Raw genomic sequence first — 24,852 nt, forward strand, 5'->3', positions numbered from 1 at the left:
GAAGGCTGACCCTAAAGAAGGCTGAGCACCGAAGAATTGGTGCCTTCAAGTTGTGGAGCTGAGAAGACTCTTCGGAGTTCCTTGGTCTTTGAGGAGATCAAGCCAGTCAATCCTAAAGGAAATCAATCCTGAATACTCATTGAAAGGACTGATGCTGAAGCTGAAACTCCAATACATTGGCCACCTGATATGAAGAGCTGACTCTCTGGAAAAGACCCCGATGCTGGGAAAAATTGAGAGGAGGAGGAGAAAGGGGCAACAGAAGATGAGATGGTTGGTTAGTACCACCAACTGAATGGACACGAGTTTTAAGAAACTCCGGGAGATAGTGAAGGATAGGGAAGCCTGGCATGCTGCAGTCTATAGGGTCGCAAAGAGTTGGACATGACTTAGCAACTAAACAACAGCAACGGGAAAAAACATAAACCCTTGTAAACATTAAAAAAAAAAACACACACATAAATCCTTGTGGCTCAGCTGGTAAAGAATCCACCTGCAATGTGAGAGACCTGTGTTCAATCCCTGGGTTGGGAAGATCACCTGGAAAAGGGAAAGGCTACCTACTCCAGTATTCTGGTCTGAGTCCATGGGGTTGCAAAGAGTCAGACATGACTGAGAGACTTTCACTTGTAGGAAAAAACAGACTGTCAGCCAGTTTGCATCTGCATAGGTCCAAATGTAACATCCCCTTTTCATGTATATGTTTTATATTAATTTTGACAGACATCAACTATTTCATGAAGAGTTCTGATTTGATACCCTACATAAATGTTCCATTTTTCCATGTGGTTGTGTTTTAAATTATTTATTAATTTAATTTTTGGTTGCACTGGGTCTTCATTGCTGCCAGAGCAGGTGGTTACTCTCTAGTTGTGGTGCACAAGTTTCTCATTGTGGTGTTTTCTCTTGTTGTGGAGCACAGGCTCTCAGTGCATGACCTTCAGTAGTTGCAGTACAGGAGTTGTGGCTCAGTAGTTATGTCACATGGGCCTAGTTACTCTGGTGCATGTGGGATCTTCCTGGACCAGGCATTGAACCTGTGTCGCCTGCATTGGCAAGTGGATTCCTATCCACCATACCACCAAGGAAGTCTCATGTTCAGTCTCAGAAAACTTGGAACAAAATGAGGTGAAAGTCAGCTTTTGGTTTTTCTATGTGGAGAGTCCTAATAGCAGAAATTAATGACAGTGTTGTTTCCTTCTTTACAAGTATTCTACTTTTGATTTCATTTGTCTAACTGCTTTGGTACCACTTCTAGCTTCTGGAACTGAAAGAAAACCTGAAAGAATTTATGCCCAAATTTTTGGAAACAAGGTTTTAGAAAGTTTCCCAGTTATAAGATCAACATGTATAAAAATCAGTTGTATTTACATACATACAAGCAACAAAAAATTAGAAAGTATAGTTTAAGACACCATTTACAAAAGTTACAAGGTAACTAGGAATCTCACAAAAGATGTGAAAGATCTACATAAGGAAAATCATAACATTTTATGGAAAGGTATTAAAGAAGACCTAAGTAAATGGAGAGTGATCCCATGTCCATGAGTAGGAATACTTGATATAGTAAATATATCAGTTCTCCAGAATTGATTTATAGATTATATGTGATTCCAATCACAAGCTAATCAGGTTTCAGACAGACAGTTGCACACCCATGTTCATAACAGCATTACTCACAACAGCAAAAAGGAAACTCAAGGGTCCATCAACAGATGAATGGGTAAATAAACTGGGGTCATACAAGGGAATATTATTCTCCATAAAAAGAAAGGAAATTCTGACATTGTGGCTGCATTGTGAATGAACCTTGAAAACATTACACTAAGTGAAATATGCCAAACACAAAAGACTACATGTAGTATGATTCCATACATATGAGATCCCTAGAGTAGTCAAATTCATAGAGACAAAAAGTAGAATGGGTGACAGGGACTGGTGGAGGAGGGAATAGAGAAAGATAGTGTTTAGTCAAGACAGTTTTAGTTTGGGGTGGATGAGAATGTTCTGGCAACGGATGGAGGCGATGGTTGTAGAACAATGTGAATGTGCTTCATGCCCCAGAACTGGACAGTTAAAAATGGTTACAGTGGTAAAGTTTTAAATCATGACTATTTTACCACAATAAATCTTTTAAATAAAAAAATGGCTAAAATGGTAGACTTTGTTATATACATTTTACCACAACTTTAAATAATCTAGCCAATATAATGAATTGATTCTAAAATCAATATGGACACACAATAGCCCAAGAACAGCCTCTTGAAAAAGGACAAGGTGGGAGGATTTGCCTTTTTGGGTATCAAAGTTTATTGTGAAATTATAATTAAGACACAGTAGTACTCGAGAGGCAAACTGATTAGTGGAATGGAACAGGGAGCCAAAAACTGACCCACAGCTGTAAGGACACTTAATATAGGGCAAAATTGGTATTTCAAGACAGTGGGTAAAGGACATTTAACTCAAACAGTATTGGGACAATTGCAGCTCTCTTAAAGACACTTGATCCTTGCCTCACAACATACATGAAGAAAGTGAAAGAGTTAGTCACTCTGTCGTGTCCAACTCTTTGTGACCCCATGGACTGTAGCCTGCCAGGCTCCTGTGTCCATGGAATTCTCCAGGTGAGAATACTGGAATGAGTTGCCATGCCCTTCTCCAGGAAATCTTCCCAACCCAAGCACTGAACCTGCATCTCTTACATCTCTTGCATTGGCATATGGGTTCTTTACCACTCACACCACCTGGGAAGCCCCACAACATACATGAATGCATGGAAAACAAAGACAACTTCTAGAAGATAATGTAGGCAAATATTTCCATAATCTAGGGGCAGGGAAAAGCTTCTTAAAGAGGATATTAAAAACATGAGGGAGTCCCTGGTGACTCAGCAGTAAACAATCTGCCTGCAATGCAAGAGACACAGGAGATGCAGGTTTGATCCCTGGGTTGGGAAGATCCCCTAGAGGAGGAAACGGCAACCCAGTCCAGTATTCTCGCTGGAAATATGCCATGGACAGAGGAGCCTCACAGGCTACAGTCCATGAGGTCACAAAGAGTCGGACATGACTGAGCGACTGAGCACACATACAAAAAACATGAACCATCAAGAAGATGGTACATTTTACTACAGTAAAATTAAGACATTTTGTTCATCAGAAGACATCATGAAGAAAGTGCAAGGTAGGGGGGCTTCCTTGGTGGCTCAGTGAGTGGTAAAGAATCTGCCTGCAATGCAGGAGACTTGGGTTCAATCTCTGGGTTGGGAAGAGCCCCTGGAGAAGGAAAAGGCTACCCACTCTAGTATCCTGGCCTGGAGAATCTCACGAATAAATCACAATTTACCCACTCCAGTATTCTGGCCTGGAGAATTCCATGGACACAGGTCACAGAGTCAGACATGATTGAGTGCCTTTCACTTCACTAAATCACTAAGATAAAGATAACCAATCCATAGAAAAACGGGAAGATTGGTGTGAGCAGGCATTTCATTGAAGAGGAAACACAATGGCAGAGCTGAAAACATACATACTGTATAAGAACTTCCTGTAATTGCATTAACAAAGCACAATAAACTGAAGTGCTAGTTGCTCAGTTGTGTCCAACTCTTTGCAACCCCATGGACTATAGACCACCAGACTCCTCTGTCCATGGAATTCTCTAGGCCAGAATACTGGAGTGGGTTGCCATTCCCTTCTGCAGGGGATCTTCCCAACCCAGGGATTGAACCCGGGTCTCCCACACTGCAGGCAGATTCTTTACTGTTTGAGCCATCACAGAAGCCTGGACATGAATTTGGGGGGACACTATTCAACCCAGTATATGCTAAGTTGCTTCAGTCACATCAGACTCTTTGCAACCCTATGGATTGTAGCCTGCCAGGCTTCATCTGTTCATGGGATTCTCCAGGCAAGAAAACTGGAGTGGGTTGCCATTTCCTCTTCCAGGGAATCTTCCCCACCCAGGGATTGAACTTGCGTCTCTTACGTCTCCTGCTTTGGTTGGTGGGTTCTTTACCACTAGCACCACCTGGGAAGCCCGTTCAACCCAATGTATGTACCCTATGACCTGAGACACACACACATACACCTATGGAAATACACATACATGTGCACCATTAGGCAAATATATGTTTGCAGCAACACTAGCTGTGCTAGCTAAAGTGGGAAAATACTCAAATATCCCTCAACAGAAGGGCTCAATGACTGGCAAAATATCTGTCCAGAGGAACAGCAGTCATGTGGCTATTATGAAATCACTCACATTAACCTCCGAATTTTGAGCACAGAATCTAGGCACAAATAAAATACTGAATAATTCCACTTATACAAAATCCCAATGCAGACAAAACAAAACCAAGAGATGCCTGCTTGTCTGGTTCAATGGTCAGGATGTTTGTCCAAACTCAAATATTGAAATCTAATGCCTTAATGGTATTTATTAGGAGGTGGGGGCCTGGGAGAGGTGCTCAGGTCATGAGCTCACGAGGGTGAAGTCCTCAAGATGGGATGAGTGTCCTCATCAAAGAAGCTCCAGTTTCTTCAGTCCTCCTACCCAGTGAGGATACAATGAGAAGTCTGCAACTGGGAAGAAGACCCTCCCCCATGCTGATGGTACCTTGATCTCTGACAGCAAGCCTCGGTGAGCAACAAACTTCTGCTGTTTCTAAGTGCCACCGTCTGTGACACTGTCCCAGCATCCCAAACGGGCTGATACAATTGGTAAAGTTATGAAAAGCCAAGAGATGACCCCAAAAATCAGGTGCGTGCTCACTGGTGCGTGAGAAGGAAGTGATGGGCGGGGGATGAGGATGAAGGCATTTGAATTCTTGACTTGGGCGATGCCAAGGCAAAGTTTGCTTTGCTAAGTCATTCCGCTGGACATCTGGATTTCTCAACTTTTCTTTTTCAGTCACACAAGGAGTGTGTGGGGGAAGGCAAGCCTGGGAGGACTGTGTGACGCCTGGGTGAGCGGGCTCAGGGTGTGGACTCCACTTTGGGGAGCACTCCAGGTGACGTGGGCTGCAGGGGTGAGGTGGTGGCCCCCTTCACCTGTCTCATAGCAAGCACAGCATGGAGCTCAGGGTTTTGTAAGCAACGTTCCATTGCCGAGGCACTTGTGGTGAGGGTGCTGAAAGACTCCCACAGGGGGCCTATGGGTCTCCTGATACCTGGACCCTGCCACTTGCAGTGTGTCTCCTGGCCAGCAATGGGCAAGGAGGGGTGCTCCTAAACGGAAGGAGACGGAATCATTGTGAACGAGAGGGCCGTTGACCATGGCCCCGGAGACATCTTCCATCTGTAGGTCATTAAGAGCCTCCTGGCAAACCAAGGGACAGTAAGAAGCACCAGCATCTGCCAAGGGAAGAGGAAAACCAGGCATTGGTTTTACTCCATGAGGATGCTCCGATGCTCCCCATGTCCCCTTGTGTGGGTCTACGAGCAGGATGATGCCATTTTGTCAAGCTCAAGTATCAGCAGACTGAGCACAAGACTGTTTAGGGGGACATCCTGAAGCGGTCAACCTCTAAGAGAAAAAAGAATGATAAACAGCAAATTTAGGCTAGCAATTACTTCTGGGGGGTGGGGAGGGGCAGGAGAAAGGGATTCAGGGAGAATGATTTTTGCCCAGGACCTGGCAGCACTCTGTGAAGTCTGGGGCGGGTGATGGGGGCTCCTTTTATTGTCTGTTTCACATGCAATAATGTGATATGTGTAACGTAAAGGTGATATGTGTCTATGCAACATAGGTAATCCACGCAGCACACAGGTATTACACTGATTTGGGGATGTGTCCAATATTGTATTAAAAGAAGACACAGAGATGGTGAGGGCCCAGGTGGGTTTTCATGAATAAATGCTTTCACCCCCAAAACAAAACCACAGACAGAAGGTACTCATGGGTGCTGTCAATATTTACTGAAGGACTCAGCTTAGATGTCACCTTGTGGTCGAAGCAGACTCAGGTGGGCGCCCCTCTGTGTGCCTCCCTCCTGGCCCTGTGTGTCTCCCTTTTGAATATCCATCACCCTGGGCTGGGACCCCTGATGTCGCGTCTCCTGCTTCCGGAGGATTACCACTCCAGGGACATGTGGGAACTGAGCAAAGAAGAAAAGCATCTGTGGGCCTCTGTAATGACGGGGAGCAGGAGACTGCTGGCCAGCAAGGTCACACCTTTGAGAAAATCTTTCCCTTGAAACTTGGACTTCAGTGATGCTGTGATGCCCTGTTTGGGTGGGGGGGGGCGATCCCTGTTTTTTTTTCCCTTGGGGCACCAGGCTAAGCAGGATTGACAGACCAGGGGGATGCAACAGAGCCACTGGGCAGAGAGTGAGAGCAAGGACGGGGAAGGACTCGAGCATGCAGACTCTGGTCTCTCCCTTCCCCATCCGCTGGCTACCCTGGCTCTGATCTCTCCCTTCAGATGCTCCCAGGGCCCCTGCCACCATGCCACCTACTCGAACATCAGCCCCACATCAATGCTGAGGCAGCGACCTCTGCAGTCTCTCTGGCTTCTTCCTCTGCCTCTCCATCACCTGGTCCAGCCCCATCACCTTCCTCCTAGACAAGGGCAGTAGCCTCTTGCTGGTCTCTTTTGCCACTCTCCCCACTTCACCTGTTCTGCTCCCACAGCCAAATCAGCCCTTTTAAAAACAACAACTTAGATCATGGCCCTAAGCCTTCCAACCTCTCCTGGTCTTCTGGGGACACAGTGAGCTCCAGCACAAAGCTCTCCCTGCAGCTGACTCAGACGTTGCTACTGAGGGGCCCCACAAACAACCCAAACTTAACTGTCCCAAACTTACCTCATCTCCCAGTCCCCAACTTACCTTGTCTCCTAGTCCCCAACTCAGACAGATCCAAGAGCCACCTCCAGTCTCTGTCTTCTTCAACGATGGCAAGCCCACCTCCTTTCTTCAGTTCAACTGCCACTGTCATAGTTGAAGCCACATTTGTGACAACCATGATTACAATCTCCTAAGCAGTTGATGAGTAGAGGTGATCAGTGGTCTGTCAGCTCTGTGGGGCGGGGGGGGGGGAAGTCACATAGATTGAATTCTGCCAAGGAGATGGTATTTGAGGGGCAGGGATGGCAGCAGCAGAGGCTGGACACTGTCCCAATGTCCAGTCCCAAGTACCCACATCTTTGTAACCACAAACGGTGCTGCAAAAGCTCTCTTTGTGTGTGCTTGGCTGAGTATTTCCATTGAAAGTGAAAGTGAAATCACTCAGTCGTGTCTGACTCTTTATGATCCCATGGACTGTAGCCTGCAAGGCTCCTCTGTCCATGGGATTTTCCAGGCAAGAACACTGGAGTGGGTTGCCATTTCCTTCTCCAGGGGATCTTCCTGACCCAGGTATTGAACCCAGGTCGCCCGCACTCCAGGCCAACTCTTCACCCTCTGAGCCACCAGGGAAGCCCATTTCTATTGAATGGATCCCTAAGAGGGAAACCTCTTAGTTAAAGGTCATACAGGTTTCAGTTTGTTAGATGCTGCCAAATTATCCTCTAAAAACAGTTCAACCAGTTGATATTTTCACCACCGTGTAGGCGAGACTATTCCCCAACATCCTTACTGGCAACGGGCATGATCAAACTTTCATCTCCCCATATTTTTTATTATGAAAAATTGCAAACATACAGTGTTTTAGTCTCCCAGGGCTGCTATAAGAGATTACCACAAACGGGCAGGCTTCAACCAACAGAAATTTATTCTCTCCCAGTTCTGGAGGCTAGAAGTCCAAAGTCAAGGTGTAAACAGGGCTGTGTTCCCTCTGAAAGCTCTATGGAAGAATTTCTCCTTGTCTCTTTCAGTTTCTGGTGGTTCCAGGAGCTCCTCAGTTTGTGGGTGCAAAACTCTGTCTCTACCATCAGTTGGCCTTCCCTGTGTGTCTGTGTCTAAACTTCTCTCTACTTAGGAGGATACTAGTCATTGGATTTAGGGCCCACCCTACTCCAGCATGACCTTATTTGGATCACATCTAATTTCCAAATGAAGTGACATTTACAAGTTCTGGATAGACATGAATTTTAGGGGGATACTCTTCAACCCAGTACATGTATCAGTGTTAAAAAAAAAACAAACAGCACCCATTTACTTACCCACTAGATTCCAATGGTCGCCAATATGAGAAATCAAAAATGGCACAGACAAGGACTTCCTCAGTGGTCCAGCGGTTAAGACTATGCTTCCAATGCAGGGGATTTGGGTTTGATCCCTGGTTGGGGAACTAATACGCCACCTGCTGCGTGGTATGGGGGGAAAAAAAAAAAAAGAGGCATATAGCTAAAAAACATGACATTTTGATTCCACTTTTTTGACTTAGTATGAATAGATTGCTAGATTTCTTCTTTTTTTGATTTCTAGATTCTAATTAAAAAAATAGGTGTGCAACAAGCAACAAAGGTTTACTGTACACATAGGTAACTATAGTCAATATTTTGTCAATATCGCTAATGGAACACCTATAATGGAAAATTATCTGAAATATCTATAATGGAAAATAACCTAACAATAATAGGTGTGTCTATTATAAAAATAACATATGTGTATAATAACCACGTAGCTGTGCACCTGAAACATTGTAAGTGTTTTGTATATGCTTTTGTAAGCACACACAAAAAATACATATTAAGAAAAAGAGGCACAGAGAAAGATGAAAGTCTCCCAGTTCATTTGAGGTGGTGTCTCACACCTTCTGGCTCTAGTTGTCTCTTTCCTCTCCTGAAGGCAAACTTCGAGAAAGGAACAATCAACACTGTGTCTCCACTTCCTCACAATGACATCGCTCTTACCAAACTGGTGTTGCGAAGTACAAGAAAATTTTCTGTCCTCATCTTACATGCTTCCTGGCAGCAGTCGAGACTGACATTGTTAATCAGGGCGTCCTTGAAACTTCCCAGGGTTTTCCCCCTCCTCCTTGATGCTCCTCTCCGATCTCTCTTCTGATCCTCCTCCCTGCCTCTAGTAAGTGCTGGTGTTTCTCTGGACGCTCTCCTGGGCGTCCTCTTCTTTCCTTACCTGTATAAGGGAGGGTCCAACTGCGGGGAAAAGAAAGCCCCCTTGCTATTCTAAGCATTCAGTTCAGTCGCTCAGTCGGGTCCGATTCTTTGCGACCCCATGGACTGCAGCACGCCAGGGCTCCCTGTCCATCACCAACTCCCGGACTCATGTCCATCGAGTCGGTGATGCCATTCAACCATCTCATCCTCTGTCGTCCCCTTCTCCTCCCGCCTTCAGTCTTTCTCAGCATCAGGGTATTTTCCAAAGGGCTCAGTTATTCGCATCAGGTGGCCAAATAACTGACTTATTGGAAAAGACCCTGATGCTGAAGTTTTAAAACAGGGAGACGGTAAGCCGTGAGTGCGGGGACTAGCGGAGCCCACCCCGCCTAGTACCTTCTGCTGGGTCCCAGCCGCCAGCATCCGCAGATTGGCAGGCGGGCTGTGGGAACCAGAGGAGCGCTGCCCCGCCCCCTTAGCTATTTAGAGCATGCGCGCCCGGAGACACGTACAGCCAACCAGCGAAAAGGAGCGGCTATGAGTGACAGCCACATCGTTCAATCACCTGAGAGTCTGGAGAGCCGTCTTGCGCCCGGACCAATGGCAGCTCAAGGCGGACTTCGGGCGGGGGCGACAGTCACCTGATCCGCGGCGGCCGCGGTGGGTCCGGGCAGTGGAGGCCGAGAGGTTATGATGGCGGCGACCGCGGCGGCTCGGTTGCGGGCGGGGACGCGGCGGGCTCCAGCGCTCTGCCGGATGCCATGGCTGCCGCTGATGCTGGTGGTGGCGGCGGCAGCGGCGACGTCGGAGCAGCAGGTGCCGCTGGTGCTGTGGTCGAGTGACCGGTGAGCGGGGTGGGCTGCGCTGCGCGCCGCGGCGGTTGAGGGGCCCTCGCTCGACTCCGGAGCTGTCTTTGGCGGGGGGCGGCGAGGCCCAGGGGGGCTGTCCCTTGTTCGGCGGCCTGTAGCAAGGGCGCTGGCTCTGGGCCCCAGGCATCAAGCTGGGAGCCCACGGGCTTCGGATCTCAAGCCCCCGCTTGACAGCACCTCTCTATCCCCTGCCAGAGGCCTGTGGGCTCCTGCGGCCGACACCCACGAGGGCCATATCAGCAGCGACATGCAGCTCTCCACCTACTTAGACCCCGCCCTGGAGCTGGGCCCCCGAAATGTGCTGCTGTTCCTGCAGGACAAGGTGCGCCTCCCCCAACCCTCTCTCCCTTCGTCATTCAGGAGACAGCCCCCCTCTCCCCCAGGACACTGAGGCCCATTCCCCGAGGGAAGCTGCAGTGACCTTGTCCAAACTGCAGGGAGGTGTGGTTCCTTCCTTGGGAAGGCCTGTGGGAGAATGTTCAGTGGGAATGGTGCGTGCCTGCTAAGTCGCTTCAGTTGTGTCTGACTCTTTGCGACTCTATGGGCTAATAGCCCCCCAGGCTCCTTTGTCCATGGGATTCTCTAGGTGAGAATACTGGAGTGGGTTGCCATGCCCTCCTCCAGGGGATCTTCCAAACCTGGGGATCAAACCTGGGTCTCCTGCATTGGCAGGCAAATTCTTTACAGTCTGAACCACCAGGGATGCCCCTAGTCAAGAACAGTGGAGTGGGTTGCCATGCCTTCCTCCAAGGATCTTCCCCACTCAGGGATTGAACCCACATCTCTTTACGTCTCCTGGATTGGCAGGCGGGGTTTTTTTTTTTAAACACTAGCGCCACCTGGGAAGCCAAACAGCTAGCACAGGATCCGTCTACCTCTGGGTTTGGGCTTCCCTGGTGGCTCAGAGGTTAAAGCATCTGCCTGCAATGCGGGGGACCTGGGTTCGATCCCTGGGTCAGGAAGATCCCCTGGAGAAGGAAATGGCAACCCACTCCAGTATTCTTGCCTGGAGAATCCCATGGATGGAGGAGTCTGTTGGGCTACAGTCCACGGGGTCACAAAGAATCGGACACGACTGAGCCACCTGGGAAGCCACTTAACTTCACTTCACCTTTGGGTTATTGGCACAACACGCTTCCACTGAGCCACTCTGCTGACCACAGGAATGGTGAGGGCCCAGAAATGGCACCCACTTGATTGGGGGAAATAAGGGGTCAGAGGCCAGATGCTGATTGAGTGCCAAACCCTTACCTGACTCACTACATGGCAGGGATGATGAACCCTGTTTACAGATGAGAAGTCCAAGGATGGCAAGTAAGTTGCCCAAGGTCACATAGCTAATGGGTGGCAGAGTTGTGATTCTGACTGTAATGATTGTAAGACAGAGAATGGAAGAATGATCGATCGCTTACTGAGTGCTTCATTCATACTAGCTGAGGTGATGTCATTGTCTTGGTTTTACTGCCTAAGGAGCTGAGGGTTGTAGGATCAGCTGAAGTTCCATGGCTTGTGCAAGCCCCAGATTATTCCAGCCTGAGTCTGTTGGACACCCTTCCCCCACTGTGATTTTGTGCTCATACCCAACACACTGTTTACCCTCCCATCTGGGCATTTCTGCCCCTAAAGCAGGTATGCAGACCACAAGAAGATTCTAGGGCAGTTTAATTAATTAATTAATCCTAATTCTAGGATTAATGTTTGCGAGATTATTGAGCTTCTGCTTGTCTATTCCTCATTGGTGGCCTGTTTGGCTCATTCCCTTTGTGGTCTTGCTCTGTGGGCAGGGGTTGGTAGCTGTGCTGGCCTGTAGTCCTTCCAGGAGGTGGTGAATAATGTAGTCAGACTGGAACTCAGTTCTAGTTCTACTGCTTACTGGCCTTTGGACATGTGAAATACTCTGCAAATACCAGTTTCCACATCTGTAAAAAGACACCACTGACATCAGAGGGCGGTGAGGAGCAATTCTGATAGTCCATGTAAAAAATCTGGCTGGCGCCCCCCCCCCCCAACTCCCATCTGATGGCATTCATTCATTCATTTGTCAAATATAGACTACCTGCTCTGTGCCAGATATTGATTAAGTGCTGGGGACATAGCAATGAGCAGAATCACCCAAGCCCCTATTCCAAAGAAGCTAACACTCTTGCGAGGGTGAGAGGTTTACTTAAATGCTAAGTTGGTATGACATAATGTAAGCACTGTAGTCCTTAGGTAAGAAGGAAGCAGACTCGGGGACAGAGTGACTGGCAATGCTGGGTAAGATAAAGAGAGAGCAGGCAAGTGCTCGCTGAGGAGGTGGTATTGAAGCAGAGATCTAAGCGGAGGAAGAGATGTAGCCATGTGGCTGGGGGAGGAAGGTATGCATTCCTGGCAGAGGTAACAGCAGGTTCAAAGGGCCTGGACGAGGAGTATTCCTGGTGAGCCTGTGGAAGAGCTGGTGTGGCTGGAGTACAGTGAGTGAGAGAAAGGCGTAGGAAATGGTCAGTTGAGGAGCCCGGAGATGAGGGGGAAAAGGGTTGGTCGCAATTCTAAAATGTGGCAGGAAACCTTGGGAGATTTTGAACAGGGAGTGCACACAGGCTTTCAGAATAATAGCCTCGGCACCAGAGAGGCTCAGGATTCCTGCCCAGAAGGGCAAGGAGGCTGGGCAGGTGTGTATACTAAACACGACATCAGGGAAGCTGATTAAGATCACTTCTGGGCCTCCCTGGGAAAAGCCAGAGGAAGCTGGGAGTTGGAGCGGAGGGCGGAAGTGGAAGGACATCCCTAGGTTGTGGAGATTAGAAGGATGGGGTTCAGGGTGATTGTGGTCCAGAGTGCTCAGAAGCCTTCCGTGGTCAGTCCAGTGTGTTCTGAGATCTTCACCTCTTTCCCCTTCCACCAAAACCGGGGTAGGGAGGGGGGATTTCTCACCCTCCTTTGCAAAGGGTCCTGTGCAGACTGGACAAAGGTGGCTCCAGCTGTTGCAGCTGGCATGTAGGTTCTCTTTTTCTGGCCCTTCCACCCCGGGGGCACGCAATCAGTGTTCTTGGCTGCTCCCAGCCCCCTACCCGCAGCTTCCCTCTTTTGTCCATACTTCCTCTTATCTCCAGGCAGGCCGCTGACTCTTACTCCTGAGGTTATCACGAGTCAGCTGCCCACACATCTTCTCCCAACCCTGTGACTACCTTCCTTGTCTTCTCGCCCTGCTGAGAGGGTTGCTGGCAGAAAGAAAGAGAACCTTCCACGCCCCCACCCCTAAAATGCATCCTCATGCTCCAGATCAAACCTGCTTCTAAATGAGATGTTGCTGGCCCTGCAAAAATACCCAGGGCCAGTGTCTGCCCCCTGCCCTGGCCCCGTGTCCGTCCAACCTTCTGAGGCTGTTTCCCTCCTTTCTACTAGCTGAGCATTGAGGACTTCACAGCCTATGGTGGCGTGTTTGGAAACAAGCAAGACAGCGCCTTTTCTAACCTGGAGGTAAGAGTCCACACCCAGCCGGTGACCCTGGAGGCCACCCCGTGCCCCTCTCCACCAGCATAATAGGAACTGTCCCCTCAGGAACCAGAGACGTTGGCTCGATGGGGAAAGGCCGAATGTCAGGGCCAGGGGTGTGATGTGTTTTGTTTCTTACCTGGAGTGAGACCCAGTGTAGGTATGGCTTGCCACCGAGGTCTGGGTGGCTGGCCCTGGTCCTGTGGCCCCTTGCTAACTCATCTGGCTGTCTTCCCCCTGTTCCCAGAATGCCCTGGACTTGGCCCCCTCCTCTCTGGTGCTTCCTGCCGTTGACTGGTACGCGATCAGCACTCTGACCACTTACCTGCAGGAGAAGCTCAGGGCCAGCCCCCTGCACGTGGACTTGGCCACTCTCCAGGAACTGAAGCTCAACGCCAGCATCCCAGCCTTGCTGCTCATCCACCTGCCCTACACAGCCAGGTACGGCTGGGCCTCTAGCCTCAGGGCCCAAGCTCTGGGGTCACAGCTCCATCCAGCCGTGCCGTCCTCCATTTAGCACCCTGAGGCCCTCCCAGAAGGCGTCTGTCTGGCCAGAAGAGGGAGGAAGGCCCTCCAGCCGGGTTGGGACTCAGGAGTCAGTCCCCTGCATCGAGCTAGGCCTCTCGGGCCTCCTGAGATGAGCCAGGAGTGGGCCTCGCTAGCAGGGAACCAGCCTGCCTAGCGGGGACTGTTCATGGAGAGGTGGCAGGGACGTGACCGGGACTCCGGAGCTGGGGGAGAAGGAGCAGGGGATTCCAGGCAGGGCCACGAGGTGAGCAGAGGTCCCGGGAGGGGGGACTGACGGTGGTGAGTATGGCTCTTGGAGGCCCAGCTTGAGTGTGCTAGGTGGCGGGGCTATACCAGGGAATGACAGGGCCTGGAGGGGCTTCAGGAGGCAGCCCAATGGGTGGCAGAGAGCCATCAGGATTTGGGCAGCTTGAACTTCCTGTCTCTTTCCTAGCTCGGGTCTGATAGCACCGAAGGAAGTCCTCACGGGCAATGGTGAGTGGGGTCGGGGAAGGTGCATGGTTTCCATCTTTATCCAGCCCTTGGCCATGTGGAGCTGGCCCGGGTTCCTCAGCCCCTCGGCATTCCCAGGGGGCCTGGCTGCTTCTCCGAGCCCCTGGCAACTGGGCAAGGTCCCTGGGTCTTGGCCTAAGCGTTGGATGCCCAGGGGCCTCCTCCGCACAGCCTGGAGCCAGCTTCCACCCAGGCAGCCTGCACCCTAGGGTCTGGGGGTTTAACACGCCAGCATTGTTTCAAACACCTGTTCTGAGAACTTGTCTCCCTTGTGCTAGAGAGGACAGTTCTTCCTCCCAGAAAGGTCACCAGAAACTTGCCATGGTGGATTTGGCGTTTTTGGTAGCTGTCTGTCTTTTCTCTGTCCACGTGGGGGAGGCGGTGACTGGGGCCATGGTATCCCAGGGGAGGCCGGAAGTGGGTGGGATGATGAGAAGTGGCTACTGAAATGGAAAACACTACTGGGGGTTGATGGGAGCTGGCTCTTGGAGGGGCTCGGTGTCCCACCTGGGGACATGCCGGTTGCTAGGGTGGGAAGGGCTTCACAGTGGAGAAGTCTGGGGTGCCCGCCTCCACAAGGTGATCTTACAGAGCGCCATCCAGAGAAGGCACCCAGAGAGGGCATAGAAGGGCACAGCCTGCCTCTCCTGGCTTCTGCTGGGTACAGTGGCTGCGAGGGGCTGCCTCTGACCTGCATCTCTGTTCTCCCCCTGGCCCCTCAGATGAGGTCATTGGGCAGGTGCTGAGCACACTCAAGTCAGAAGACATCCCCTACACAGCGGCCCTCACGGCAGTCCGCCCTTCTAGGGTACGTGCCCATGCCCAGGGCTCCAGGAATGTGGTCGGGGAGCCTGGAGGGGGGCTGGTTCCTCCTCTGGGCAGGTGTAGGGGTGGGGGGCATGGATGAGCCATGAAGTCAAGCGACCACTGTCCATCTCGTCCCATCAGCCTTATGGGCTGGCGTCTTCGGACATGAAGTCCAAGTGTTCCGAAGTTGCAAAGATTAGCAATGTCAGAAGCTTAGGGGAAAGCTGCTCAGAGGAAGCTTTTGCATATGAGCATCACTGGTGGGACCGGAGATGGTGTCCAGTGGGGAGAGGAAGGGCAGGCTATCTGGTTCAGGGCTCGCCCCCAGGGCTGTTGAGAGAAGGTTTTGTGGGCTCTTGTCTGCAGGTGGCCCGTGATGTAGCCATGGTGACTGGGGGGCTGGGTCGCCAGCTGTTGCAGAGAACGGTGGCGCCACCTGCAATCAATGCCCCCGTGAGTTACAATGACACTGCCCCGCGGATCCTCTTCTGGGCCCAAAACTTCTCGGTGGCATACAGGGAGCACTGGGAGGACCTGACCTCCCGCACCTTTGGGGTCCAGGACCTCAACCTGACTGGCTCCTCCTGGAACGACTCCATTGCCAGGTGAGGGCAAAGTGCGTGCCCCTGACTGGGTCTTTGTTTAGGGGCGTTCAGCGTGAGGACGCAGGTGGTGGTGTAGGGTGGGACCGCTGCTCAGAGCTCTGCCTGTTCACGCCTTCTCATCCCTTAGCTGGGGCCTTGGTTGTTAACAGTTCCTAATCACCCTGGATCCTGGTGCCACCCTCTTGGGCAGCCTCATGGCCCAGCCTGAGCACCAAGCAACTCCAAGAGGGAGTCTGGGGGTTCAGGGAACCCAGAGGAAGGAGCCCTCTGCTGGAGGTGGGGTACCTGTGTGCTACCCGGTTCCTGACTTGGAAAGGGATGGGGCCTCAGGTCTCCTATCTGTCAAGCTAGGGTGCTGGTTCTTTAGGTGGCTCTGCAGGAGGACCTGGTGCAGCTCAGGTAGAAGGAGACCTGAGGGCCTTGCTCGGAAATGTTTTCAAGGCCATTCCAGAGTCTGAAAACCCCTCTTCCTCCACAGGCTGGTGCTGACCTATGACTCACTCTTTGGGACCATGGTGACATTCAAGTGAGTCTGAGAGGCAGGGGCGGGTGGGCTGCTGTGGCTCCAGCCTTTCCAGCTGCCTGACCTCCCTCCGCGATGCCCCCCCCCCAGGTTCACTCTGGCTAACCGCTTCTACCCAGTATCTGCCCGGTACTGGTTTACCTTGGAGAACCTGGAAATCCACAGCAACGGCTCCGTCGCCTACTTCAATGCCTCCCAGGTCACGGGGCCCAGCATTTATTCCTTTCACTGCGAGCATGTCAGCAGTGAAAACGAGGATGGCAACCTCCTTGTGCCTGACACACAGCCCTCTCTTTGGCAGATGACTTTTCGGGACTTCCAGGTAGGAAGGGAGGAGGGACTGTGCCTGATAGTGGGGAAGCCCTGGCTGGAGGAGGGGTTCGAGGGGAGCAGAGGCCTGCGAAGGGTCTCTGGGTCCTTTCAGGTTTGGGCCTGGGAATGTAGGGGAGTCTTGTCCCCTTGCTGCTCTCTTCCCACCAGCTGGGGAACCCCCAGCCCTTACCAGGCTTCTCTGGGTGGGGCCACTCAGTGCTTTCTATCCCTCAGATCCAGGCCTTCAATGTGACAGGCGAGCAGTTCTCCTATGCTAGCGACTGTGCAGGCTTCTTCTCCCCGGGTATCTGGATGGGGTTGCTCACCTCCTTGTTCATGCTGTTCATCTTCACCTATGGCCTGCACATGATCCTCAGCCTCAAGACAATGGACCGCTTCGACGACCACAAGGGCCCCACCATCACTTTGACCCAGATCGTGTGATTCCACACCTGTAGGGGCGGGGGATGGGGGGGATTGAGGGCGTGGCTGGGGTCCAGGTTGTCACCTTCCCATCAGAGGCCCACTGGGCAGGAAGGCTTCTCCCTCTTCCGCCATTGCACAACTCCCTGGCTCCCCCTAGCTTGTCAGGCTACCTGTTCAGCCTGCTGAGGGTCTTCCCTAGGCTGCCCACTCCCCACCACATCTCTCTCCACAAGGTGTATATATTTCTGCATAGACAGTAGACAGATCTCCCAGGCTTGATCATTATAAAGGTAGGGGCCGTTAGTTCTACAAAATCCACCCCCCTTCTCCTTATTTATTCTGATTTCTCCACCTTCGCTCCTTGCTGTTGATAGTGCTTTTGTGTAGCCAGTCCTCCCTTCCCAGGCTCTATGGGGTTCCTTGTAGCAGCCAGGAGCTGTTCCATTCCCTGAGTTTGGGGGGGAGTGTGGAAGTACTATTTGTCCCGCTTAGCTGGCGTTATTATTTTATTTTTTGGTGATGTGCTAACAATAAGACGTACACTGGGGTTTATTCCTTTGGCCTAAGAAGGAAGGGACCTAACATGGCAGGTGGGATGGGTGTGATCACGGGGTCTGGGACCTGTTTCTGTCGGGAGTACCCGGCAGGAGCCCCGGGGTGCTCGTGGTTTCCTTCCGAATAAAATAAAGACGGGTCGCCATGCTTGGGCTTCTTGTCACTCATTTCTGCGCTGGGCACAAGGAAGGGAGGATGCACTTGGCTGACTGCCAAGAGAGGAGGCCCGAGGATGGAGGGATGGAGGCTGCTTTTCCAGGGACCCAGCGGAGGCCGAGAGGGTTGTTCGCTAGCTGGGTTTCCCCCGGCCCCCGCCTCAGCGACTAGGGGAGGGCGGGGGCCGTCAGCGCCCGGTAGAGGGAGGCGGGGGAGACGGCCACGACAATAGTCGCCCCCACGTCCCTAGGGACCCGCCTCGGGCTGCTGCAGCAGCGCGCGCCCAGCCGGCGGGGCCGCGCCGAGCTTCCCGGGGCGGGGCGCGCGCGGCTCCTGCGCACGGATCCCTGGCGGACCTCAGCACCGTCTGCCAGGCCGCGCCGCCCCGCCCCGCCCCGCCCCGCCCCGCCCCGCCTCACCGCCCTCTTTTCTAGGCCCTCGGCAAGGCGGCGCGGCCCGCCAAGTGGCGCGAGTGCTAGAGCCCGGGCCCCAGCAACCCTCCCCGGGAGGCAAGCGGGGACAGCAGGGGCCCCCGGTCGGCGCGGCGGCGGAGGGGAGGGGCCGGGACTCTTTGACGTGGCGGAGGGGTTGAGCGGAGCGGCTGAGCCGCCATCTTTGGTCCACTGCGGCGGCGGCGGCGGCGGCGGAGGAGGAGGAGCCGACGGGCGCTGACACCGAGGCCTGACCATGGACGAGGAATACGACGTGATCGTGCTGGGAACCGGACTCACCGTAAGTGCGGCCTTCGGTGTCCAGGGCGCCGCCTCTCCTCCTCCCTGGGATGCTGCAGCCCCCGGCCCCATCCTCCCATCAGTGCCTGCGCGGCGCTGTTCGGTCCCCGAAAAGATAGCCCCGTCCCCAACCACCGTGATGCGGCCTCCATCCCTGTCATGGCCGGTCTGCCAAGAAGCGGCCCCTTTTCTGGCTGTCTCTCTTGACCGATTCTCCGGGCCCGACCCCCGGCTCCTACCCAGGACCAACTTAACATCCTCTCTCATTTTGCTCTCATTCTGGCGGGGATGTCGTGGTACAGGGACCTCCAGTCAGATCGGGGCGGGGGGACTTCCCAGGGTGGGCTTTCATCCTGCCTTCCCAGGTTCTTAGGGGGCCCGAGGACCCAGGGAATGTTCCAGAAGGAGCGGCGGTGGGGACCGTGACCACATTCCCGCTACCCCACCCCGGTTTCCCATGGAGACCTTGGGGCTGAGGCGTATTTGCAGCCTTTGTCCTTGGGCTGGTGACAGTGACTGGTGAGGTTGTTTGCCCTCCCCCGAACCCTGTTGGACTGCTGCCCTGAGAGACGCCTCCCCCACAGTCGGGTGTGGAAGCCCCTACTGTGACTGGGAAAGCTCAGAGTCAGGGGTTCCTCTTTGAGGAAAGCGGCCCAGGGTGGGGCCTGGGATTTCGGCACCATGCTAAGCCTTTCTTTACTTCCTTTTCGGGTTCTTTGCTTGTTCAGCTAGGCGATCCCTGTGTTTTATCTGCCTTTTTGTGGGCTTCTACGTCGATAGGTGATTTTCTTGGCATCTTGGTTGCTTGAAGACCATCCATGTGTCTGCTGGATACCCTCTTCCTTGTTCACCTTTTTGCCCAGCAAGGTTTTAAAAGGAAACCATGGTTCAAATGAAGGTGTCCCCCCCTCCAATTTCAGGCAGAGCGACCAGCCACAGGTGCAAGGAGCTGTGTGTTGAGGCAGAGGCCCTTCAGGTTGACTCTCCCCTCAGGGTTGGAGTGGGGAACACGGTCAGGGCTGCTGGTGGGAATGTGGGCAGATGGGAGTGCAGTGAACATTGCCCCTCACTCAGGAATGTATCCTGTCGGGTATTATGTCTGTGAACGGGAAGAAGGTGCTGCATATGGACCGGAACCCCTACTATGGGGGTGAGAGCTCCTCCATCACCCCCCTGGAGGAGGTAGGCTGCTCTGGGCCCAGGCCTGTCCCTCGTTAACCTCTTGCATGGGGTGTTGAATGAAGCAGCTCCCCAGGTTTTCTGGATGGGGGGCGGGGGCGGGAGGGGGGTTCCTTGAGATGCATCTTTCTGTCTCTCTTTTCCCCTTCCGCTGCCTGCAGCTGTATAAGCGTTTTCAGTTGCTGGAGGGGCCCCCTGAGACAATGGGCCGGGGCCGAGACTGGAACGTTGACTTGATCCCCAAATTCCTCATGGCCAATGGTGAGGGAGACGAAGGAGGTATTGTGGGGGGCGGGGTGATTGGGACGAGCAGAGAAGGGTCAGACTGCAGACCAGGGGCAGACAGACCAGCTTGAGCTTGTGAAGGGAGCCATGCTGACTGTGTTGCCTTTCCCACACCACCCTGCAGGGCAGCTTGTGAAGATGCTGCTGTATACAGAGGTGACACGCTACCTGGACTTCAAGGTGGTGGAGGGCAGCTTTGTCTACAAGGGGGGCAAGATCTACAAAGTACCATCTACCGAGACTGAAGCCTTGGCTTCCAGTGAGTGTGGGTCCCATGAGCCAGGGAATCGGGGTGGGGGAAGGGGGGACAGCTATCAAGAGCAGGGTGGCCCTTGCTGCAGGTCATGTTTCTTGTGCAGTACCAAAAGCCCCTTGCTCTATCATGCCCCTGTGTGCACCCACTGGTTGCCAGGAGAGGAGTCCAAGTGCGAAGGGAATACGATGTCCTGGACAGAGGCTTCACCTGATCAGTGAAACTTCCCCAAGTGTCAGAGCTGGGAAGGCTCTCAGAGGCTGTCCAGCCACACTCACTCTTGGTACAGTTGAGAAAACAGGCCAGTGAGCACAGAGGGGTTAATTGAAAATCACACAGTGGTCGGCAAGAGAACTCTGCTGGGAGTTAGGGCACCCGCTTGCTCTGCCTGCCTGGCAGGTGGAGAGGGTCACGGCCCACACCTCAGTGGTGCTTTGCATGTGGCCCTCGCAGACCTGATGGGCATGTTTGAGAAACGGCGCTTCCGCAAGTTCCTGGTGTTCGTGGCAAACTTTGATGAGAACGACCCCAAGACCTTTGAGGGCGTTGACCCCCAGAACACCAGCATGCGTGACGTCTACCGGAAGTTCGACTTGGGGCAGGATGTCATTGACTTCACTGGCCATGCCCTAGCGCTCTACCGCACTGATGAGTGAGGGGAAACTGGCATGGCAGATGACCCTTCAGCCGGCCCACACCCTGCCCTCCCCGCTCCTGCCTGCTGCTCCCTTGGCTCACCCTGCCTACCTCCCATACTCAGCTCCGGGCTCACTCACCTGTCGCCTTTTCTGTCCCTTCCTTGTGTTTGACCCATGGTCTTTCCCAGGCCTGCAAGGGTGGGAAGGCTGGCCTGATGCCAGGGTGGGGGTGTACTGGGCCTTCTGCTCTTGGAGCCTCTTCTGACCCTGTTTCCCCCAGCTACCTGGACCAGCCATGTCTCGAGACCATCAACCGCATCAAGTTGTACAGCGAATCCCTGGCTCGGTATGGAAAGAGCCCGTATCTGTACCCACTCTATGGCCTTGGCGAGCTGCCCCAAGGCTTTGCAAGGTGAGGGCATGGCTTCTGTCGATTGGCAGTGGAGAAGGCTGAGGCCAACAATGGAAAGGGCCCCCTTGGGCATTTCCACTGTGTTTTGTTACTTTCTCACTGTGGGCTTAGTTTACTTCCCACCATCCTCAGGTGATAGCAGCCCAGTGGGGCATTGTAGTACGGAGATGAAGGACCACAGATAGGGCTCGCTTGGCTCCTGGCTGGAGTCAGATGGCACGAGGACTGGGCCTGTGGCCTTGAAACCTCTGGTCAGATTCGTCAGAGCCATTCATTCTGTTCCCTGGGATGTTTCCCTGAGGAGCTGCCCTCATACTAGCCCTTAGCTGGAAATTTCTGGCATTAAGTCTAGAGAGGAGGGACCCTACCAGGTTCAGTCTTGAGGTCCTGGCAGCAACAAAGCTTGGAAGAGCCCCCAGGTCTCCTGAGCTCTGCCTGCCTGAGGCCACCTTCTCCATGCCCTGCACTGCTGGGGGCAGGGCGTGCAGTAGTGCTGGTCCCCATGTCTCCCAGGAGGCACTCTCATGGTTCCTCTCCCCACTGTAGATTGAGTGCCATCTATGGGGGGACGTACATGCTGAACAAACCGGTGGACGACATCATCATGGAGAATGGCAAGGTGGTGGGCGTGAAGTCTGAGGGCGAGGTGAGCCTTCCTGCTGCACAGGCACGCTGGGCTGGGCTGGGCTCAGCCCATCCTTTGAGACACTCTTCCTGGTCACCCTAGCTCTGCTGGGGCTCCTACAGCTTGGCCGGGTGCCTTAGCCCGGGGACCGGGGCTCCAGAGGAAGATGGTAGTCACTGTTGTCAGCAGACAGCTGTGGATGAGGGCCCACCTTCCCGAGGTGTGGGAGGAGAATGTACGCTGTGGGAGGGGTGATGGTGACAGCTCTGGGGAGTGGCCCGTCTACCAGAGCTGCCAGCCCTCCCTGGGCGTCCTGGCCTTCAGACATCGAGGGGGGGTCGGATAGGGCCAACGCCTTCTGGTGCTTTCACAGGTGGCCCGCTGCAAGCAGCTGATCTGTGACCCCAGCTATGTTCCTGACCGCGTGCGGAAGGCCGGCCAGGTTATCCGTATCATCTGCATCCTCAGCCATCCGATCAAGAACACCAACGATGCCAACTCCTGCCAAATCATCATCCCCCAGAACCAGGTCAACAGGAAGTCAGGTAGGCCAAGCCCCACACAACTTCCTCCGGTGTGTTCTCTTCTTCGGGGTAGTCCTGTCTCGCTGCCCCTCCCCGCCCCCTGCCCAGTGCGGGGGCTGGCTCTCTGCTCGATCCCTCCATGAAAGAGCAGGGATCCACATCATGGTCCCCATGCCTTGAGGCCCTAGGGAGGGATGCTTCCTTTCCACGAGGGCGGCTTCTGGGATGTGGCCAGCTCTGCAGGGCTGGGGAGGGGCAGGAGGGCCTGTGTTGAGCTTGGCCCCCAGAAGCCCCCCACGTGCCCCTGCTAATGGAGCTTTTCTTGTGGGCAGACATCTACGTGTGCATGATCTCCTATGCACACAACGTGGCCGCGCAGGGCAAGTACATTGCCATCGCCAGCACCACAGTGGAGACCACAGATCCTGAAAAGGAGGTTGAGCCGGCCCTGGAGCTGCTGGAGCCCATTGACCAGAAGTGAGGGGCTGGGGGGCTGGGGCTGGAGCTGGGGGGAGGAAGGGTGCCAGGGGGCCGGAGGACGGACATCAGGGAGGGCAGACATCAGGGAGGGCAAGGCTGATCCTGAGACCTGTTTCAGTCCCTCTCTCTCTCCCTCAGGTTTGTGGCCATCAGTGACTTGTACGAGCCCATCGATGATGGTTCCGAGAGCCAGGTAAGCAGCCTGTCCCGGCCCTGGCTCCTGGCTGCCGGCCCAGGGCCCCTGGCTGCCGGCCCAGGGCCCCTGTCCTGCTCACCTCGGGCCCTGGGTGCTGGCTGTTTCCAGGTGTTCTGTTCCTGCTCCTACGACGCCACCACACACTTTGAGACAACCTGCAACGACATCAAAGACATCTACAAGCGCATGGCAGGCTCCGCCTTTGACTTTGAGAACATGAAGCGCAAACAGAATGATGTCTTTGGGGAAGCTGACCAGTGATGGCTGATGCCTAGCCCAGCCCCTGGTGCCCTCTCCCCCAACCTGAGTCTGTTCTCCCTGAAGGCTGGGGAGACGGGTGTGGCTGGGCGTCCCTGTTTCCAACATCTTCTGCTTCCCCTACCGCATTCCTGTCACCCACGTCATTGATTCACTGACCAAATCCTTAACCTTAGTGATGGTTTGGGAGACGGGGGGGGTGGGGGGGGGTTGGTTAGTATCCTCCTTGGCCCTTCCTTATCCTGGGAAAAGGGGGTTCCTCTCCTTGTGTGTGTATCTTCCCCCCACCCCTAATTCTTCTGCTCTGTTTGGGAAGAACGTGGAGGAAAGCTGACTTCTGCCCCCGTTACTCTTACTCCTACTGTAGTGGCCTTTGGAGATGCCCCCTGCCTCCCCCCACCAACTCTAGTGTGTTGGAAAGAAGGGGCCCTCCCAGCACAAAGTCACATTCCTTTCCCTAGTCTACCCCCATAATTTATTCTAATTTATTAACTTTGGCCCACCTTGTGTGAGAAAGGAGCCCTGTCTGCAGCCTTGTGGTGTGCCCTGGGGCTGTGGAACAGCTACCCTGGCCGGGCCCGCCTGACCCTGGCAACCCTGGCGCAGCTTGGGAAGGGAGAGGGCTTGGGTGTGGCCCTGTTGGAGGTTGATCTTGTTTTTGTTTCTTGTCTTTGTGTCCACTGGTACTGGCTGAGAGAAATGATGTGTGAACAAAGCAGAAGGAGGTGGGAAAATGGATCCAAATCCCCTGTGCCCTGCCCGCCCTATTCCTTCCCATTAGTGGTGGGAAATCCTTATCTTGCAAAGTGAATGTGTCCCTTTCCCCATCCTCTAGTGTATTTCACAGAAAACAAACTCCCAATAAAACTGTGTTGAAATCTGAGCCTAGATCTTAAGTTTTTTTTTCTCAAAGCTGTTTTCAGGCCAGGGCCTTGGATCCCTGGGCTGCCCTGCTCTCTTACACAGGCTTGGGACTGCACGTCGTTTAGCTTTGTTCCCGATGGCTATAAAAGGTGACTTCATCAGGGAACTGCAGAGCTCTTGAACTGAAGGGAGCAGGTCACATCACCCTGCCCAAGGCCACACATTGAGCTAGTACTGACATCAGGACTCCAACCCTTGGGGGTCAAAGTGAGGGAAATGGGAGACGGGTCCGGCCTGGGGTGGGGGCTGAGGTGGTGGAAGCAGAGGCACAGGGCCCCTGCCTTCAGGCCAAGAAGGAGGAGGAGGAGGCAGAGGGGACTCAGGCCCAGTCTTGTGGCCTGGGGAAACAGGACTGGGGCCAGTCCCGGGAGGGGAGTCAAAATCAAGGATGCAGAAGTAACCAGAGGGGCTTTAGGCAGGGAGGCAGCAAGGGGACTGAGGGGATCTACCCTTAGACTGAGATCAACACTGAAGAAGTGAAGGGTCTAGGGTGGGGGCAGCCTTGGGGTCAACAGAAGGAAGTAAGACTGGGGACCCAGCCTCAGACCAGGGCTGATTGTGAAACTGATGGGGAAGCTAGGAAGAGCGGGATCGTCC

General features: G+C 53.5%; 2 protein-coding genes across 4 annotated transcripts; both read left to right on the forward strand.

Annotated features, from left to right (window-relative positions):
* Positions 1-9,671: 9,671 nt before the first annotated feature.
* Positions 9,672-17,720, forward strand: ATP6AP1 (ATPase H+ transporting accessory protein 1). Its single transcript, XM_068962375.1, has 10 exons — positions 9,672-9,848; positions 10,068-10,194; positions 13,257-13,331; positions 13,594-13,787; positions 14,308-14,348; positions 15,089-15,174; positions 15,540-15,778; positions 16,257-16,304; positions 16,392-16,623; positions 16,848-17,720. Exons 1-10 carry the CDS (start codon positions 9,694-9,696, stop codon positions 17,055-17,057), a joined length of 1,407 nt encoding a protein of 468 aa, XP_068818476.1. The 5' UTR covers positions 9,672-9,693; the 3' UTR covers positions 17,058-17,720.
* A 648-nt stretch (positions 17,721-18,368) lies between these two features.
* Positions 18,369-24,200, forward strand: GDI1 (GDP dissociation inhibitor 1). 3 transcript variants are annotated; one of them, XM_068961917.1, is made up of 11 exons: positions 18,369-18,482; positions 19,556-19,663; positions 19,822-19,921; positions 20,070-20,204; positions 20,652-20,850; positions 21,117-21,248; positions 21,795-21,894; positions 22,247-22,418; positions 22,730-22,874; positions 23,016-23,070; positions 23,182-24,200. In XM_068961917.1, exons 1-11 carry the CDS (start codon positions 18,438-18,440, stop codon positions 23,332-23,334), a joined length of 1,344 nt encoding a protein of 447 aa, XP_068818018.1. In that variant the 5' UTR covers positions 18,369-18,437; the 3' UTR covers positions 23,335-24,200. The 3 variants fall into 3 exon arrangements, with proteins under 3 accessions (XP_068818018.1, XP_068818020.1, XP_068818019.1); XM_068961919.1 differs by lacking the exon at positions 20,070-20,204; XM_068961918.1 differs by lacking the exon at positions 19,556-19,663 and having other exon boundaries at positions 18,408-18,482.
* Positions 24,201-24,852: the final 652 nt, after the last annotated feature.

Source organism: Capricornis sumatraensis, chromosome X (assembly GCF_032405125.1).
Source record: "Capricornis sumatraensis isolate serow.1 chromosome X, serow.2, whole genome shotgun sequence".
NCBI lineage: Eukaryota > Metazoa > Chordata > Mammalia > Artiodactyla > Bovidae > Capricornis > Capricornis sumatraensis.